The sequence below is a fragment of the Lepisma saccharinum genome, chromosome 15 (assembly GCF_977018435.1).
Source record: "Lepisma saccharinum chromosome 15, izLepSacc3.1, whole genome shotgun sequence".
Classification (NCBI taxonomy): domain Eukaryota; kingdom Metazoa; phylum Arthropoda; class Insecta; order Zygentoma; family Lepismatidae; genus Lepisma; species Lepisma saccharinum.
Window position 1 is genome coordinate 36,424,407 of NC_139243.1, and position 19,263 is coordinate 36,443,669.

At 37.2% G+C, this 19,263-nt stretch overlaps 1 protein-coding gene across 38 annotated transcripts in view; it reads right to left on the minus strand.

Moving 5' to 3' along the window:
- Positions 1 to 309: 309 nt before the first annotated feature.
- Positions 310 to 19,263, minus strand: part of Mhc (myosin heavy chain) — a 95,164-nt gene continuing 76,210 nt past the window's right edge. For 21 of the 38 annotated variants that reach the window (XM_083136838.1, XM_083136852.1, XM_083136851.1 and 18 more), the window contains exons 30-40: positions 18,049 to 18,127; positions 15,354 to 15,599; positions 13,756 to 13,952; positions 11,517 to 11,866; positions 10,059 to 10,299; positions 9,462 to 9,603; positions 8,518 to 8,829; positions 7,252 to 7,419; positions 6,102 to 6,374; positions 4,045 to 4,197; positions 310 to 1,177 (exon numbers count right to left, since the gene is read on the minus strand). In XM_083136838.1, coding sequence (XP_082992964.1) covers positions 1,085 to 1,177; positions 4,045 to 4,197; positions 6,102 to 6,374; positions 7,252 to 7,419; positions 8,518 to 8,829; positions 9,462 to 9,603; positions 10,059 to 10,299; positions 11,517 to 11,866; positions 13,756 to 13,952; positions 15,354 to 15,599; positions 18,049 to 18,127 — 2,254 coding nt within the window. In that variant the 3' untranslated portion in view covers positions 310 to 1,084. Of the gene's footprint in view, positions 1,178 to 3,139; positions 3,207 to 4,044; positions 4,198 to 6,101; positions 6,375 to 7,251; positions 7,420 to 8,517; positions 8,830 to 9,461; positions 9,604 to 10,058; positions 10,300 to 11,516; positions 11,867 to 13,755; positions 13,953 to 15,353; positions 15,600 to 16,967; positions 17,047 to 18,048; positions 18,128 to 19,263 lie in introns of all 38 variants that reach the window. The other 17 variants (XM_083136844.1, XM_083136842.1, XM_083136843.1 and 14 more) reach the window with 2 other exon arrangements.

Here is a 19,263-nt window from a genome sequence, read left to right on the forward strand (position 1 = left end):
TATATCGTATTTTTTAAAAGTGAATATGCTATATTAAATTAATTTGTGGAATAACCGAAAAACTCTTTTATAACAAGAGTAGATAGAATAAACATGTTGTGGTGTTTATATCTTTCATCACATATTAACTGATATTATACAAAAAAGAATGTTTAATATGAAGTTCATATGTAATTTGTTATTGCATTGCATTCATGACATATGTCCCTTTAAAAAAATACGATTCGAAATTTGCAAAATTTCCATCTACATCTATCTACCCATACCAGTTTTCAAGGGTAGTAAGGGTTAACACAAGAAAACATCATATTCTAGCCCAGCAAATATATATTTTTTATTACAATCTTGCAATGTACATAAATAAATACCACAGTATGAAGCTGTAATGGCTTCCTGAGTAGTAGCCGGTGCCCGCAACAGCATACAACACATTCACATGTCGAGATCTGCTCCCACCTCTTCTACCTTTCATGTAAGTCCATTATAGTCTTGTTGACAATAGCTTAATAGGCCAATTGAGAAAAGAAAAACTAATGACAATTTTTTTTAAAAATGTAATTGGTACGTTTGAACACGATATAGTAGTGTCTCCCCCTTCTCCCTCAGGGCTAGAATGCAAAAAAGTGGAAGTTTTGAGCACACTGCACTCAAAAATTGTCTCCTTCGAGCCACCCATCCAGTCATATATCTGAACACCAGAACAAGAGAGAACTCATGGCGATCGAACGAAGTTCTAGGTACTGCTTGTCGTCGTAATCTTGTGTGTCTATTTGGGTCGTCCTTCATGCATAATTTAAGCAGCAAACTATAGAAAGCTGATAGAATCCCTTTCTACAATAATAGCGATGTTCCCTCATCAGATTCTCCCATCCTCGTGTTCACGAAATACAACGTACAAGGAATAAAATCTAAAAAAAAATTCTAACCACAATAATTTGACAAACATAACTTTATACACAATCTCACAGAAATGAGGGAGAAGGCTTAGGAATAATTATTAATTGTTGATTATCATAATTAAGAATAGAGATAATAAGCAATTATTATGCAAGCTGGCAGATTTGGCTACATGTCCGTTTCTCTCTTATGCCTCGGCCTCTGGGTGGAGATCAAATCGTGGAGGAAAGACGCCGTCCATTGGGGCGAAGGGCCGGTGAGGCACTCGGCTACCGTGGGGCTGGAAAATCAAGAAAATATTCTTAGTTTACCTTACAAGTATATTGTATTGCACCACACAGGGGTAACAAATGGGAAGTCTCTGAAGCCAACGCAGGGAAGACGAGAAAATATTATTTCAGGACAAACGACAGATGCTATTTACTTTCAAAATTACTTTTAATCTGAATATTAGTGAAAATGTTGAAAATGGTTACCTCGATAATCACATAAATCCAGATAAGACGTTTTTTATGCGCGTTTCACACGCCTAGTAGCTCGAAAATGCAATAATGTGATAAACAGAAACAATATCATTTGAGAGAAAGTCAACTTATACAAATACATTGTAAGTATAATATAAAGCGGAAAAACGTTTAAAACGTTGAAATGTATTATTAACGTATTTTGAAAATAAATTTTACAGTTTCTACTGTTCGATTAAGAGGATGTGAAACTTGTAAAAATAGTTTATAATTAAATATGTTTAAAAATTCCGAAATTTGAAATGGGCTAATTTTAGTATTTTAAAAGTTAATTTTGCCCGTATATTGCTCAGTATTGTTTAAAACCCTTTGTTATTAGAATAACTGCTGTTTATTGTTTAGTTTTAGAATAGCCAGTATTCCTTTTAAGCCTATATATGTAAAATATCTCCGTCATTAAAATACTGACTCGCAAATAATATGGAAAATATCTAGCGATTGATTACGAATTCCATAGATTTTTGATGATCCACTGAATACCTTATTTTTAAATAGCTTCTGTCGTTCAGTTCCTGAGGCAAGAAACTACATAAAAGGGTCGCAAGAATGGACAGTTTTTGTAAGAACAAGAAAGGTTGTAAGCTTTAAAGATTAAAGCTGGTTTTATAAACGAGGAAGTAAAAAAAATTGGAGTTTGTTGAAAAGGATAAAGTAAAAGCTGCAAGTACACAAAGGAAAGATCAAAGTGAAAATTGCAAACCCTAATGCCGTTTCTGTACGGGAACATTTAATAGAATATTATACCCATTGGTGTTCTACGCATGTTTAAAAAATACAACTATACTACTAAGGCATTTCTTTTTCGTATATTTACCGAAAGTTTAAAGCACTGAACTGAAAGTATAAGAACGACCCATAATGCATCTTCCTTTCATTTTCATTTGATTTATTAAAATTACCTCATCATTTGCTCTCATTTCAATATTGTATTCAAGTTTGCTCAAATGAGCTTACTTTGAATGGTACATAAAGCGTGGTCTGAATTGTTTCGAAATTTGAGACGCACGTTTTCATGCTATACCTGACACGTAACTTGAGATCTCTCACTATGAATAGGGCGAGAGGCAACTTTAATATCTTTTGGAAATTTTATTAACGAATTTCTTTAAGTTACTAATGTTTAGGATTATCTTAATTTTTGCCACTTGTGCGTCATGAAGAATACTATTTCGTCCATGCTATATTAAATTTATTCGTTACCCTAACATCCTTGTGAGCTTGTATTATCGAACATGTATGTTGCTAAATATCTTTTTGCAGTTGAATTTGATGCCTCAAATATTATATTCGTTCTAAGGAAGTTTAATTTTCTGTGAGATGTCAGCTAGTCTAGAGCGTTGGAAAAGCACAGGAGATTGGTGCCGAGTTGAGCTCACATCATCAACATGTAAGAAACACGCGTGGTGATTCGAGGTTTGTGACACTGCAACTCTCTTCCGAGCTTAGAGTACTCAGATTTCATAGGAGGTGTCAAACTACGTTATACTAAGATATATATGTTATTGAGATAGGATTTTCTATGTGTAAACTTTAATTAAATATCCTTAACGTCTTTGTAGAACACCGTTGTCAGTTTATATATTGGGTAGGAGAATAAATCATACTGTTCTTTCAGGAAAGCGATTGTACTATATTTTTACGTTAATAGCAAAGCTAAAGTACGAGTTAAGTAAGTAATGAAAATGAGAAAGAAAAGTTAGTTCTACACAGGCACTTACAAGATGAAGTGTGAGAAATGGTATGTTTTTACTCAGCTGCTTGAGCCCTGCGTGACTTGGCCTGAGGCTGTGAAAAGGAAAAATAACAGTTATGGCGGAATGAGATTAAACCAAACATATTAAATCAGTAGCACCATAGCTTTGATTTTATGCAATTAGTGTTGTAAGTTATGACAAAAATTAAGCTGAATGTTTTTTGTAGCTGTCATGAAAATATAAAAAGATATTATTGCCAGTGTTAATAGTGCTACTTGTAAGATAAAGTAGTAGAATTATCATTATAAGATAAAAAGCAAAAAATAAAATTTATAAAAATAAGTATGTACAAAAATGAGTGAATGCAATTAATATTAAAAAAAAAAACTAAATTTGAACGTACATCGAAATTCCAAGCAATTTTGTTTTGAATAGTGGGAAAATAAAATGCTATTGACGCTAGATTATTTTCAAAAGACGAACTTTAAAAAAACTCTTAATAGTTACAAAAAAAATTATATCACCATTTTCGGTCAAATGTCCAAAAAGCTATAGAAATATAGGGTTGAAAAATATTTTATTGTTTTCCGTAACAAGAAGAGTTTATTTTAGGGTGAGAGAGAATGAGATTTTGACAAAGAAATGTAATTTTTCGGTAACTGTATTTGTACAGCAACTTACTCGGTTTGGAATGATCAAGAAATTCTAAAATGCATCCATAAGAGAAGATGCTTGTTCATGCAAGTCATATTTTTGGATTGACACTATTTGCGAAGTCAAATGCGAATATTTTACAAATATGAAATTCAGCTTGTAATGAATTTTATATTTTGCTCAGATTTAAATAAATATGGCGAATTGAACGTTGTTAATTCTTTAGCTTTCGTTAGGCGAATGGGTTATGGACAAAGCATTGTCAATAAACTTACGATTGGACTAAGGGCGCGGGATGCGGATCCGGAGCGTCCCTTCGCACGGAATTTGGCAATAGCTTGTTCTGCGAGGTCAGCCCTCTCTTCAGCTTCTTCAAGTTCTTGTTGTGCCTTACGGAACTTGGCCAAGTTCAAAGCAGCAATTTCTTCCTGCAAGTACAAAAACACTCTGTAGATCGTACAACATCGAATTGAAGAAAATGTTAATGTTAAGTCAGAAACAATACTTTCTTTCTTGATAAACTTGGCATGTGCACACTTGAAATTTAATATTCAGCTCTCTTAATTTTGCAAGTCCTGTCAATGCGTTTAACAACATTGGCGTGTTAATGTTCCGGCTTGGTTAATTCTCGTTCATTGCTCAAGTCCACGCGGGAGATTCGTGGGCACATTGAGCACAAGGAATTGAATAAAATTCCTGAACTTGCCACTGTACAAAATGCATTTCCCTGCACAGTCAACGGCACAAATGGTTCAAGAAATCTTAATAGGCGCTCTTATAGATATGCAACCCAATTTACTCTACAATAACTTGGTAGCGTATCTTGTAAGGATAAAACTGATAGTGATGTATATGATAAATGTAAGTATATTTCTACTGCAGAAATGCAAGTACCTTTGATGCCTAGTACACAGTTACCACATTGCTTGTATACTTCATGACGAAAGTAGTTGCTTTGCTAGACTTTACGTGCTGTGTGCCAACAGTGGTAACCTTTCCTCATCTTCTATCCTTAATTGAAGTAAAATCTAATTTATAACACCTTTATAAAATCCTATGAAACCCGCCTTAATCTAAACCATCCCATAAAGCACGTAAATGGTTGCGTGCATGAAACAGAAAAAATAAAACTTTTGCTAAGCAGTTTATGTAAGACGCGGATGACTTGAAACTCTCTAAATAAACTTCGAACGCTCTTACTAGATCACCCAAATAAGCAAAAGGAAGTCCTTCCACATGCAGGAAGGATTAAAAACTGCTTCGTCAGCTATTGCGAAACCCGCCATGACGATCCTGTTGAAACATGCTGATGAAAAGTTAGCGAAACTAACCTCGATGTTTTATGGGCAGTCGCAGTCATATTTTTAACTTAATGGAGGTAAGCAAGCAGTTTGGGCACGAAGGATTTCGGCGAGAACTTCATACTTTAGTGTTCTGACATTCAATGTAATTTGGCTAGATATTGCATTTGCATTACGCTGGATATCCGAATAGATCATTATCGACTGTTTAAGGATCATGGCTTGTCAATGATGTATTGAATACCCATTTCGGAGGACGGTTTGAATACAGTTATTCGGAACATAATGTAGAAGTTGATGATGGGTCTTGCTTGTAATTCATATATTTTTTTTGGTTTAAAATGTTACAGCTGGACTAAATATAAGTTTAACGTAAATTTAGAATACGTATCTTCCAATAAATTATGAAATAAATGTTACCGCATTCGTAATAACGACTGAATGCAACATAATGTAAAATTATTTGTTTTAAGGCCACTTCATTCTAAGATAGGCTAATTAGGTCTGGGCCTACAGTTTAAAGCGGAATTAGAACCGCTGTGCAGTATGCCTCCAACGATGAGACGTTACCTACTACACTATCAGGCATGTGCTATTGCATAACTAAGTACAAATTCTAATTTACTTCTTGCTGAGAATACATTAATATCAATATTTAATACATTGAATCCATATGTTTAAAAGCGAGTGCCAAGTGTTCTTTTGCAACGATTTGACTTGAAGAACATGGCTCGAGAAACAGAATTGTCAATCTGAGAAATCAAATCATATAATTACTAATATTAGAAAAAAAATTTGTCCATGAAGTGGTTATTTGTGAAAAGATTAAGGATTTTGAGTACAAACGCAAACTGGAGTGGTAACCTAACCTTGAAGCGAGCCAGAAATTCTTTAAAGATATTAATCTTGATCACGAAATTATCATGTAACACTAACGTTAAAGACAAATAAAAATATTGTGTTATATATCGATAGGAATGGCTTATTCTTCGTATTATCAAGTGATAACAATGAATGGTTCGTTTACTTACAGCCTCCTCTATCTGTCTCTTGTATGTCTTGATCTTCTGTTGCAATTTGTCAACCAAGTCCTGCATGCGTTCGTGGTTCTTCCTGTCCTCTTCTGCCTGGAAGCTCAGTTCCTTGATGCGTCTCTCAGATTTCCTCAAGTTCTTCTGTGCATCGGCGTGGCGTCTCTGCTCACCGTCAAGCTCGTTCTCCAGCTCACGTACGCGTTGCTCAAGTTTCTGGATGGCCTTCTTGCCTCCCTTGAGGGCGTTGTTCTCAGCTTCATCCAGGCGGACCTACAAGCACAGAGGAACAAACTTTGAAGTCACTCTGCCTAAAGGGTGTTTAAGTTTCATTATCCTGAAAATACAACCTATCATTTGCTCATGTCTCGAACAAAATTTCGTTGTTATAGAATCCTATCATTTCCCTAAGTATATTTTACTTTCAGATCTATCTATTCTCTTTATACCTTGAATATCCAATCGTTTCACTATTTTTGATTTTAATATTCTGCTAAAATTTTCCAATTTTGCAGAATATTTCATTTATCTATTATTAAGTCTTGTAGATACACATTCCCTTAAATATTATTGCATGTATTTTTTTGTGTAATGAAAATGTTTTTAATGTTTAAAACTTATTCATACTGAAAGAGAGAACGAAAGATTACGTAAAAAATATCATGTTTAAGCGGTCTTTCTAATTCTCTATTTTTTTCATGTCATAAGATTACTTCTTGAAAGTTATAGTAAAGTTCCCTTTGTTTCAAAATGACGCAAATATTGGTACAGATGGTTAACACGGACTGAGCCACAACTTTAACAGTAAATATTGTATTGATCATTATGATATTGACCTTTAGCACAGAATTTCAACAAATTCTGCGTTAGTTTATAAGCCCACTATACATATAAACAGATATACTAATTGGGATTGAACTTACAATTTAAAATGAGATCCAAACTATTGTAGCTCTACCGGGGTTCGAACTAGGGAACCCTTGATTACAAGATCACAAAAAGTACCAATACTGCATCAGGAAGTCCTTCTGAGTCATCTTCAGAGATATCGTGTTCAGATATTGAAGCACTATGTTTACACGATATATGGATTTGTTGAGGTTCTCTCAATCACAGAAATTAAATAAGTGGAAAGTTCCATACAGCTTACCTGGAGTTCCTTGATCTGGGCCTCAAGTGCCTTTCGGAGCTTCTCTTGTGTCTGAGCGTGGTCTTGTTCAGCTCTGAGTTCATCAGCCAATCGGGCAGCGTCAACCATGGCCTTCTTTGCCTTCTCCTCGGAGTTCTTGGCCTCATTCAACAGTTCATCGAGATCGGACTGGAAGAGATGATCAAGATATCTTCGTAAACAAAACACATTTTTAAAATATGAACTACGCCTATAAAGAAAGTAGAGCTTTAAGACCCTTCTTGGCAGTTGAAGAGTATCATGAACTGACCAAACTTTTGCTTATCAAATTCAAGTTGTATAATTTGTGTTGCTATTTGTGTAACAAATAGAGGTTAAATTGCTGGGTCGTGGGAGGAACAGATTAAACCCTAACAAGAATCTAAGAGCGGGTCTGTAAAATTACCAAACGAGTTAATTAAGTTGATATAATTTTAGCTACAGTTTATTTTGAATATGAAATTACTGGAATTTTATAAAGGCTAAAACTTGTGGTTCTGATGTGCTTTTATAGAAATTCAATGCAAAATCTTCAGCAAAGTTTAAGCCCGCTTTACACTACAGTTTAAACTGGGATCCGAAGCAACCTGCAATGTGCTCCCCACTGGGTATCAAACTCGAGACCTTGATTACAAGATGTTGGAGTTAGCCACTACGTTATCGGAGAGGCCAAATTTTAATTCATTGCTAAACCAATAAAATGTCAAATAATATAAACTATGAAAACATATCAGGCTTCGTATAATTTATCTCGCAATATTTTTAGACGTTGTTTTATGGTAAAGTAGAAAAGCAGGACGTTTCCTTATTTATTGCGTTTGGTCTTCAGTAATGTTATTTTAGACTATAACCAAATATTATTATAAAATTTGTACTAATAATGACTGCGAGTTTATTTACACTCTGTCCTGGGAATCTATGGCGCAAGCGAAAGAAAACATGTCTCTGCGTAAGTAATAACTTGATAGGGTTCGACCAATGGACGCGCAAGAAGGAAAATGAGTGCATGGAGGGAAAACATGGCTGAAGCTACAGTAGTTTGCAGCAGCGCGCACTGCTTTGCTCCGCCCACTCGCTTTCTCCCCTTCTCTTTTCTACACAGATTCCCGGGACAGAGTGTAGCTCAAATTGTGAAGAGCACACCGTCAACTTCTGGAAATAGATTTTTTATTATTACTGCAGTTAATGTTAGTGTGTCTGTGGTTGTCAGATAATCATTTTCCGTCAAGGCATGAAGAATGGACTCACGTGCAGAGTCTGAAGCTCTGATTCCAGCTTCCTCTTGGCGGCGGACACGGATGTGTTCTGTGCGCTGAGCTCGTTGATCTGTTCGTGGGCGTCGCCGAGCTCTGCCTCTGCCTGCCTCCTGCCTCGGTCGGCCTGTTCCAGGAGGGTGCGGGATTCTTCCAGCTCGTTCTGCAGGGCGTTCGCTCTCCTCTCGGAGATGCCAAGCTGCTCACGGGCGTCGTCACGGGCGCGCTGCTCCTCCTCCAGTTGGGTCTGTACGTCCTTCAGTTGTTGCTGATAGCGCTTGATATTCTTCTGGGCTTCTGCGTTGGCCTGCAAACAAAGAAAATGTCGGTTTAAGCATCTTGCAGCACCTAAATACCGTGATTTAACCACATATCCCTCAATATCCTAAAAAGTTTGTCACCACCCCATTTTCCACAAAGCCCTATTATATTTGGCACCAAAATCTAGCAAAGGATAGGAAAGAAACTTGGTAAGGTAACAATAGTAGATGTGTAGTGCTACCGAAAGGTAGTAGGATAAACAAGAAGAGACAGAGTAAGTAATGAAAGGATAAGTGAAGAGCTAGAACAAACATGAATTGAAAACCAACTGACAAATGAAATTGTTTAGCCACGTAACAAGAATGGAGAAGGAAAGGAAACCCAAGCATTCTTGGAGGCAAGACGAGAAGAAAGAAGGTCCAGGGGCAGATCATACGAGGACACGGTGAAAGAAATAGGGAAAAAAAACGAGGGAAGGCATTTCAAAAAATAAAGAAGATGGCCAAGAACAGAAGAGAATGGGTGGAACCATCCCCGATGCTTTAAAGGCATAATGGGTAGAGAAAGAAGAAGAAGAAACTTATAAACATTTTCACAAAATATGATCTGACTATAAATGTCTATAATGTTTGAAGAATAATAAAATAGTTGTCATAGCCGAACAAATATTACACTTACCTTGTTGGCATGGTCCAAAGCGATTTCCAGTTCGTTGATATCAGCCTCCAGCTTCTTCTTCATGCGTAGAGCCTCAGCCTTACCCTTGGCCTCGGCTTCCAGACTGGCTTGCATGGAGTCCAGAGCGCGCTGGTGATTCTTTCTGCAAGTCAACATCATTAAGTTAGTTTTAAAGTCGAACTTTCGTTTGCAGAAGTGTCTTTAATATGTCAGTTTACAGATGTCAGGTTTATCAGTAAGTGCAATAACAGAATTGAATGATCGCACGTCTTTAGTGAAGAAACGCAAATATAATTCCCTTAGTAAAAACTCCACAAGCAGCACCACAATCGAAAAAGGCAAAATGTTGATGCTTTAGTAAGCAGAGATTTGTAATAGAAGTATCATCAAATTATATACTTAAATATAAATTCTTGTTGGTTGTAAAATTGATGTAATATATATTTATATTCCTGTTTATCTATAATAGAGGGAGGATGATTAAGCGAGCTCGCAGAACCGAAAAAGGACCGGCAAGGTCGACCGCGGACGCCCAGCCCGATCTCTCTACGGTTGCGCGGTAATCCCTTTAAAATCCCAATCCGGCCAAACACTTGCCTTGTGTTCTCGAATTCCTCCTCCTTCTCCTGGATGCGTCTGTCGATCTCCTGGCGCACCTGAGACAACTCCAGCTGGCTGCGGAGAACCTTGTTCTCTTCCTGTTCCAGAGCAGCCTCAGCCTCTTCCAGGGCGGCCTGGAGCTCGTCCTTCTCAGCCTCCAGGCGCTTCCTGGCCTTCTCGATCTCGTGAATGTTGCGGCCACCCTCGCCGATCTGGTCCAAAAGGTCCTTGACTTCATCTGTTTAGGAAAAGAGGGATTGATTTAGAAGTTGCCTTGCATAAAATATGAGAGATAATTTAGTATTAGGTACCCTGTTATATTATTTTGCAGAAATGGTGAATCCTTATTCATTGAACCGTTCTAAAGTTTATACTTCAAATCATTCCACAATTGTATTGAAGATTACATCATGTAATAGTTGAAATGGATTATATACCTACGCCATAAAAGGGGTTAAATGACACAGTTGAGAATTGCACTGAAATTTAGAAGACTTGTAGTTATTAGAATCGTTCATTGTTTTAACCATGTGTAAAAGGTCCACTCTGTGTTTCTAAAGTGTTTTCGGATGATCAATTATTTATTTACGTGGTGGAGATTAGAACCTAGGAGCAAAGTTTATTTATCCACTACAGCAACTTTCCAATCAGAAAACTATTTTCCGTTCTTGGTTTAACTGAAAATTTTAAGGTTGTGATGTATTGGTTTAGAGAGGAAACCGCATTTGCCTCATCTCATAATGTTGTCAATATCATAAACTCCATCGCCTATAGCCCTATTGAAGGTTCAATTTTGTATTTGGAGATGATTGATTAATTCAAATGATTTGGTTAATTTTACTTCGCTTTTCTGCCACTTTTGGCTGATTGCGAAGATGAGAATGAATGGTCATATTATGAAATTCATGACTGGACGCTCACAAAGTAAACCCATGTCCAAGCCGGGATTCCAACCCGGGACTTCTAACGTCGTACCGTGCTGGGCCAATACGCTCTTCATTGGGCGAAGAGCTTCAAATCTACTCTTTTAGCAAGCAACCGAAGCAGGTAGATGTAACTGTATGAACAGCATGAATCAAGCTTGGAAATTCATAGACATACAATTTTCATTAATGAAATAATTGCAATCTCAAAGTTTACTGTTGACTAGTACTCGAAACCAGGAGTTAGTTGCGCTAAACCATAATTTGAGTGTAAAATACAGTGGTACCCCGATTATACGTTTCCGAAGGTCACATTTCCCGCATTGCATATTTAGTTTTCCCAGTACAAATACAACAAAATATTAGCATGATTTACCTAATCTTACATTTTCATGCATTTTAAATTGTTTAGCTTCAGTTCCTAGAAAAAAAAAACAACATAATCCATCTTCCACTGAACATACCGTGATGGTTTATTAAGGTATGTTATGGAAGTTGAGAGCAAGGAAAATTAAAGAGAGCATATGCTCACCAGCCAAGTTCTTGTTCTCCCTGCGGAGTCCTTCAAGTTGTTCCTGTCCTTCCTCGTAGGCTCCCTTGAGTCTGAACAGCTCGGTGGAATAGTTGCGGCATTCCTTCTGGGAAGCATCCAGCTCAGCGGCCAGGTCATCCACCTTGAGCTTCCATTCGCCGATGATCTTGTCGAACTGCTTCTGCTTCTTCTCTGCCTGGTTGGCCACCATCTGGCAGCGGTCACACTCCAGCTGCAGGTCCTCCACTTCCGTGGACAGCCTCTGCCTGGTCTTCTCCAGAGCCACCACCTTCTGGTTGAGGGACTCGATGGTCTCCTCGGCTTCTCCTAGTCGCGCCTGCAACTTACGCCTGAAAAGAGTTTACAAACAAACATTGTTTTAGTATCGACAATATTTCAAGGAAAATACCCACCCCGATATATTACCATTCTCAATCTAGAGAGAAATTGTGTGTGTGAGTATTTCACAGAAAGCATTCTTTCTTTTGGACTACTAAGCAGAAATTCGCAGATTCTGGCAAACAATTTAAGTAGCTGGATGTTATCTGCGACTGATATTGTTCTATAATTGACCTGTTGTGAGAGCCATAAAAATATTTCGAGTTAAAAAATGTTGGCACAAATTTATAGAAACTACCAGTGAGTATTTAAGTAAGTAAAAATGACTAATAATAAAATTTATGACTGACTTGCTTAACTACAGTTTTTTACACTTGATTGTATATATTATAATTGGCTTCATACTGGTTAGTACGAGAATTTTTTTCTACATTATTCTTCAGTCTTAGTCTTGAATCATCAGCCAATTATAATATTCTCAAATGCAAAGTGATGACTATGTGCCTCCACCGCGTATCGAACCCGGAATCCTTTGATTACAAGGCGATGACGTTATCCTTACGTCATCGATGAGGCCTTGTGCACGTATTTAAGAATTAGCATATTTTGCCGCAGGAAAAATAATCATAGCAGTACCAACAGGAATTAAAATTTTTAGATGAATTGCTACCCTCCATGGAGCTCAAATCAATTTTTAGATTATGAATTGTTATTCAATTTTTGTGATTTCCAATCAGAAAATATCCTCTATTGTTTTAAAATGTGCTAATTACGTTCTGTTAATACATATGAAACCTGGCAGTATTTCAACTTATAGTTCATGCATTTGTTTTTCTCATTCCAGGTATGTATAGAAGATACCAGCTAAGTATTTAGGTAAGTAAAAGTTACTAATAATTTATGACTGACTTGCTTCATTACAACTTTTTGCATTTGATTCTTGATAGGATATGGTACTAATTCGTTTTACCTTTATTTTGGTGAAATACATACATAGACTACTACACTATATGCCTTAGTGCTTTCTACAATTTCTAGGTTTGGATGTGTTAGTTCTAACAAATCAATTACATTGTCGAAGAAATATCAAGAGATACCAATACAATTATTTGCTGTTTTATAGATAAATCTAGAATCGCAATATTTTAATGTGTTTTACCTGATGTAATTAGCTACATCATATATTGGATTGTGACGTCAAGATCCTTTAATCCTCTTTCTTCAGCCAAGAGATTTACAGTCTGTCCCAGAAGTCTGTGGAGCAACGCCGCGCATAACGGTAGAGAAGGGACGAAAGCGAGTGGGCGGAGCGAACGGCTGGTAGCTGCAGTCGCTTTGCTCCCTCCATGCACTCATTTCCCCTCTCACGCGTTTATCGGTCGATCCTTCTTGAGTCACTACTTGCGCAGAGAACTTGTTTACGTTCGGTTGTTCCTCACATTCCTGGTACAGAGTATAGTTTCTCTGAAGTGGTTCTTATATCGTTAGCTCCGTCTAGTTCGCTGCACTTTTGGACACTAGGTGTAGTGCAGGTGTATCGCAGTGTCAGGCTGGTGCAAACAAATTATATTCAACCAAGTACACTCGGTGTTCGAGTTCAGAAGATTCAACAAATGCCTGTCTGCTGCTTTAAACGTTTATTTGATTAGTTAGCACGCACCACGTGACCATACACCACACATAACGCAGTGCAAACGGTGCAGATAGCAAATTGCACTACTTGACACCATACCAACGAAGTAGACGAGTCGTGTTGCTCCGTTTAACCAACCAGACGCGCGAGTGCAGAGAGTCAAAAAGTGCAGCGAATTAGACGGGGCTTTCCTTAACCATGCATGACAAAATAGGTGCGTGGTAGTCGAATGACCATAAGAGGAATAGAGGGATTTGTGGTACTTACTTGGCTTCCTCAAGCTCCTCAGCTCGTGCCACGCCCTCGGATTCGTACTTGGAGCGCCAGAGCTGAGCCTCTGCGTTGGCCTTGGAGAGCTGCCTCTGGATGTCGGCCTTGCCCTCGGCCTCTTCCTCAAGCTGCTCGCGAATGTTGTCCAGGTCGTGCTCAAGGTTGCGGAACTTGCCCAGCAAAGTGGCGCGTTCCTACGGGAGACGGTGCAGTCAATACCCTCCAATTAGAATACCCTTTCTGCGACATTCATAAATCATTTTTCAGATTGAAATTTCAACACCCCGAAGTTACTGATCCCGGCACGAATATAAATCATCATTGCTAAATTATTCATGTATTTTAAATTAGTGGTAGAAGAGGAAATTATAGTGTCATCTACAATGTCTGTACAGTCACGGACACTTCTGGGTTGTATTGATTCCATTTGAAGTCAATGGGGTTGTAACAACTCAGAAGTGTCCGGGACTGTACATCTGACGTGACGAGCATTTTCAGTGTAACTAAAAAAGATTGATCTGAGTTTAATGTCTAAACAAATGTTTCTATGTAGAATGTTACATTATTGAACGGTATTAAGGGCGTGACGAGGAGGGTATTTTTGTATACAAACCCCTCCCAAGTGTCCTTTAAAGAATAATACTATACTACTAAAGCTTGGACCGGTTCGGTGTCCGAGCGACTTAAGCGGTCGATTTTCCATCTCGCTATCGAATTTACTAGATTCGAGTATTTCATCTTATCATCATTCACTCTTATCGTCACGATTAGGCGAAATGGAAATTAGAAATATTTTTTTCCTTCTACTTGCAATAATATATTGTAAATAGAGAAGTAATTTACATGTGTTGTGGATTGTGGGACCATTGTTAACCTCTTGTAATAATAATCCCATTTTTATCCCAGTTTTTCCTGGATACGCACCTGGATGGGAGGTTCTGAGTTAGGTTTTCTCTCTCTTCAAGATGCAAATTCTGTACACAATTTGTTTCATGTACTACAACACTTTTTTAACATTGATTCAGATCATTCAGTATTGCTCACTACTAACATCTAAGCTTTGTCCCCCCACTCCCGGCCACCAACCTCAATCGAATAAGGAACGAGAATACTAATTTATGCTCACAAATTTGTATGTTCTCTGTTTTTCTTAAATACATGAGTAAATTAGCAGAAAAAATAATATTGTGTGTATGAGGATCAAAATCATAAGCACCATACACGCATTCCTTGTATATATATATAGCTTCATGGCTTCATACTGGTCACTAAGAGGATTTTTTTTGTTTCAACATTATTCTTCAGTCTTAGTCTTGAATCATCAGCCAATTAAAGATTCTCAAATGTGCCTCCACTGGGTATCGAGCCCGGGACCCCTTGGTTACAAGGCGACGACGTTACCAGTGCGCCATCGGGGAAGCCTCTTGAAGTGATGAAGCAAATAGATAGTATCATAGAGTTGGAAGTGTGCATTGTGATATCTAATGAACATTCCTGTTTAATGTGTGGATTGTGAAAATGTCCAAGGAATGTATGAGGTTATAGGGTTACAAGTCACACTTCCAACCACTTTGGTTCGAGATGAGGAAACTTACCCTGGACTCCTCATCAGCGAGGCGCTTAGTGTCCTCGAGCTGAGTAGTGAGGGAGATCTTGAGCTTGCTGAGTTGAGAGACTTGGGACTCGGCTTCCTCCAGTTGCCTGAGCATGTCGGAGTTCTCGATGGACAGCTTCTTCTTGGCGGAATCGAAGTCGTTGAGGGTTCGGTTGGTCTCATCCAACTTGCCCTGGACTTCGTTCAGTTGGTGTTGCAGTTGCTTGGCGACCTTCTCAGCGGCGGCCTGGAAATCGTTACAGAATGTGATAACAAAGGTCGCCGACACATCAACAACTTTAAACTCCCAAATGGTCTTTGCGCCGAATACCGTGTTTCTGATGGCAACATCACCAAACGAAATTCAACTGAACACACGATCCAATCATTACTTGATCTTTTACATAAACACACTTGATTTTAACATTTAAAAAAAATTTAAAACATATAAGGTAAGTTCTTGAGGAGCCATTTTAGAACTACTGATTCCAAAATAATTAAATCTTTAAAAAATTAATCTTACAGATTAAACAATGGTTAGGCACTAGTTACCAGTGTAATATTTCATAGACGAGGTGCAACAACTGTTTGTTAAAGAATGCACAAAAGGTTGTAACTTTCACAAATTATTGTTCAGAGATATTCTAAAGGTTGCCATTAAATACATTAAATAAACACTGAGCATTTGTCACATATTTTTTTGTTAATTTTTACTATACAATTAGACAGTTAATATTTTGGCATCAAGTGGCGTCGGAAAAAGCACTGTTGAATTGTAAAAGTACATGTTTATTGGGGATATAAAAATTGAACAATATATAACTTTGACGTAGAGATATAGCCAGATATATTAATTACAGTAACCAGGAATTAGCAACAACATAGATCGCAACGAAGATGTGAGAGAATCAGGTGTTTCTTAAGTTATTCTTTTTAACAATAAGAATTCCGATGCCACAGATGAACACATACACTGACACCATGCAAGAACACAAAGACACTTAGGTAAGACAAAAGCACGAGTAATTTGTCAACTGCCACACTTTATGTGAAAATTACGAACAACATGCCTAACACAAATCACAATGTCACAAACGAAATACAAAAAAGAATGTAAAGTGCTGAGAAGTGCTCCAAACTTATTTATATCTTTATCTTAAAGATATATTGTAGTTAATAAGCTATTGTGTGAAGAAAGACAAAGAAACCCAGTAGGAATTTCAATACTAAAACGATGGCGTTCATCCAAGTAGATGGTTTGATTTGTTGAAATCTGAAGAATGTCCACTTGGATAGAATGCTGTCATTTTATTTTTACACATTCATCCAGTATTTTAATACAGGATTCTTATTTTCCACTTGTCTTTACATTTTCCTAAATTTCCCTAATTCCAAGTAATGCATAGTATTGCTTGGAAATGTTAACTCAATAAATAAACATTAGAACTTCGTATGCAGTTTCTGTTAATATCTGTCAAGTTATTACGCACACAACACCGTTGTAAGTCAATTAATTTGCAGTAGTCTTGACGACAACGATACGCTGATTTAAAACATAATTTTGGCTAGATTGTTATTTGAAACAACATCGTTCACTGGCCACGGTTTTTTTTACCTTCTCGTTACCCAAATGGTCCACTCCAGCTCGGAGGTCGTTGAGTTCAGCTCCCAGCTGAGCCTTATCCTTCTCAGCTCTGTGGTGAGAAAAAAGGGACAAAAAAGATCGTACAATTCTAAGTAGAGGCATTTACACATTCAGGTTAACTAAACGAATCTCAAAGGGCAAGAGGCAGTTCTGGTAAAAGTACATGGTTCCCATTTTCATGTCAAGCTCTAACTGTTGATTTTGCTTAATTTTATAATCGATGAAAAATCTGTCTAAATGTTTCCGAAAACCATAATTTTTCTTTAAGGCTTTTCTCAACACTAGAATTCAAGAAATGTAGTAGATGTGCACTTTTCATTCAGAAATAAGGATAGCGAAATATCCAAAATTGCTTTAAGAAGCGTACGTTTCGAATTAAAAATTTGCAATTTGGAACTTTTCACTCAACGAGTAATGACGATGTTTTGTAGGGTTATAAAGCATGTTATGACTGGAAACAATTCTATATTTTGAGAGAAAAAAGCTTTTATCATTTTCAAGAATAACCAAAGTTCTCGAGAGGTAAATTGAATGAATCTCTTTCTCAAGGACTGAAGTGTTTGAAACCCAACCTCAATCTTGTACTCAGGCAATGAAGTTTTCGAGATTTAATATAATTATTGTCTTCAGACAAGTTTTTAAGAACTAACTCCACTTTCAGCTTCAAAGACTGAAAACAAGAATGACTCTAGATGTCTATATTTGATAACCCTGATGTCATTTCTTTTGAATTAGAAATGTACGTAATTTGTGAATACATGCTCGTTCCATTTTATACAACGGAAATTAACTACGTAACAATTGGAAATAATTGACCTTATATAATTAACTTTCTAGGTAAATTTCAATAACGTTTTTTCTCCGCAGCCTTTATGTGGCCAGACACGAAGGAAGAAAAGCATGTACTTTTACTGAAATAAATAACTACAGGATTCACATACAATAGATACCATTGGCGGGTGGATGCTGATGTGGGAACATCACCGTGCGAAGGAAAGTAACTTTGAGTCGAGGGCAACATGCGAGGGGGCATACAAATACAATATTTTACCTTCTCCCTTGCGAGTTGGTCGATGGCACCACGGGTATTGTTCAGCTCATTCTGAACTGATGACCTGTCATGTTCAGCCCTGCAGTGAAAGCGTTAGTGCATCAGTATTAAGCTATACATAAGCTTCATTATCCAAGAATATTTTAAGTTGGCACTGGATCTCGTGGAATCGGTTGTAAGGAATAGTTGAAGATAAATGAATAGTTGCATTTAATGATAACACTGGGGAACAGTGAAATTGCAGCACAGTGTTTGAGAGCTAATTTAGGGCGATTTCATGCTGCTGAATAATGATATAATAATATATTTCCTGAATTGACTCTAATTTAAGAAATAAATGCAACTAAATCAAAATGGCGGAAACATAAGACATACATATAAATGAACTTCCAACAACAATTTAATATTTCTTTTTGTGATTACAATAATTATTATAAAAATAAATTTATATAGGCCTATGATCATAATAATTAAGAAAATATGTACACAATGAAGTAACAAACTATGTGAAACGTTTTCTATACGATTTCCTGCTGTGTTCCTTTTTAGGACAATCCCTCTGTAAGCTCCAACAGTAGTCGGCCATCATGTGGCAATCCCACCGTCCCTGGTAACTTTCTTCCATTATTCTTATATCGTGATGGAACCTTTCTCCCTGTTCTTCACTAAAATCACCAAGGTTCTCAGGGAATCTGTCAATGTAGCTATGTAGAAAATGTATCTTCACACTCATATTAGCTCCCAATTTCTAAAACTTTTTCAACATATTCCCAACTATATCGCGGTAGTTTTATGCTCTGTGATTCCCCAAAAAGTTTTTGACGACGGACACAAAGCTCAGCCAGGCCTCAGATTCGATGTAAGACATGTAAGTTGTAAAATTGGCATCATTTATAAGTGTACGAATTTGTGGTCCGTCAAAGATTCCTGCCTTCAATTTTTCTATACTTAGTCCTGGAAAAGTGTGGCATATATATTTGAAACAATCAACACTTGTATCTAAGGCCTTGACAAACTGTTTTATCAACCCAAGTTTAATATGCAGTGGCGGAAGAATGATTTTGTCCCCTATCTATCAGCGGTTCATGAATGATATTAACTTTTCCCACTGTAATATTTTCCCTTGTGGGTCAAACTTTTATCGTCCAATGCTTTCCTCTAGTATGAATTATCCCACAAACATAGGAGATATATTGCCTAGCAATGCTTCATAAG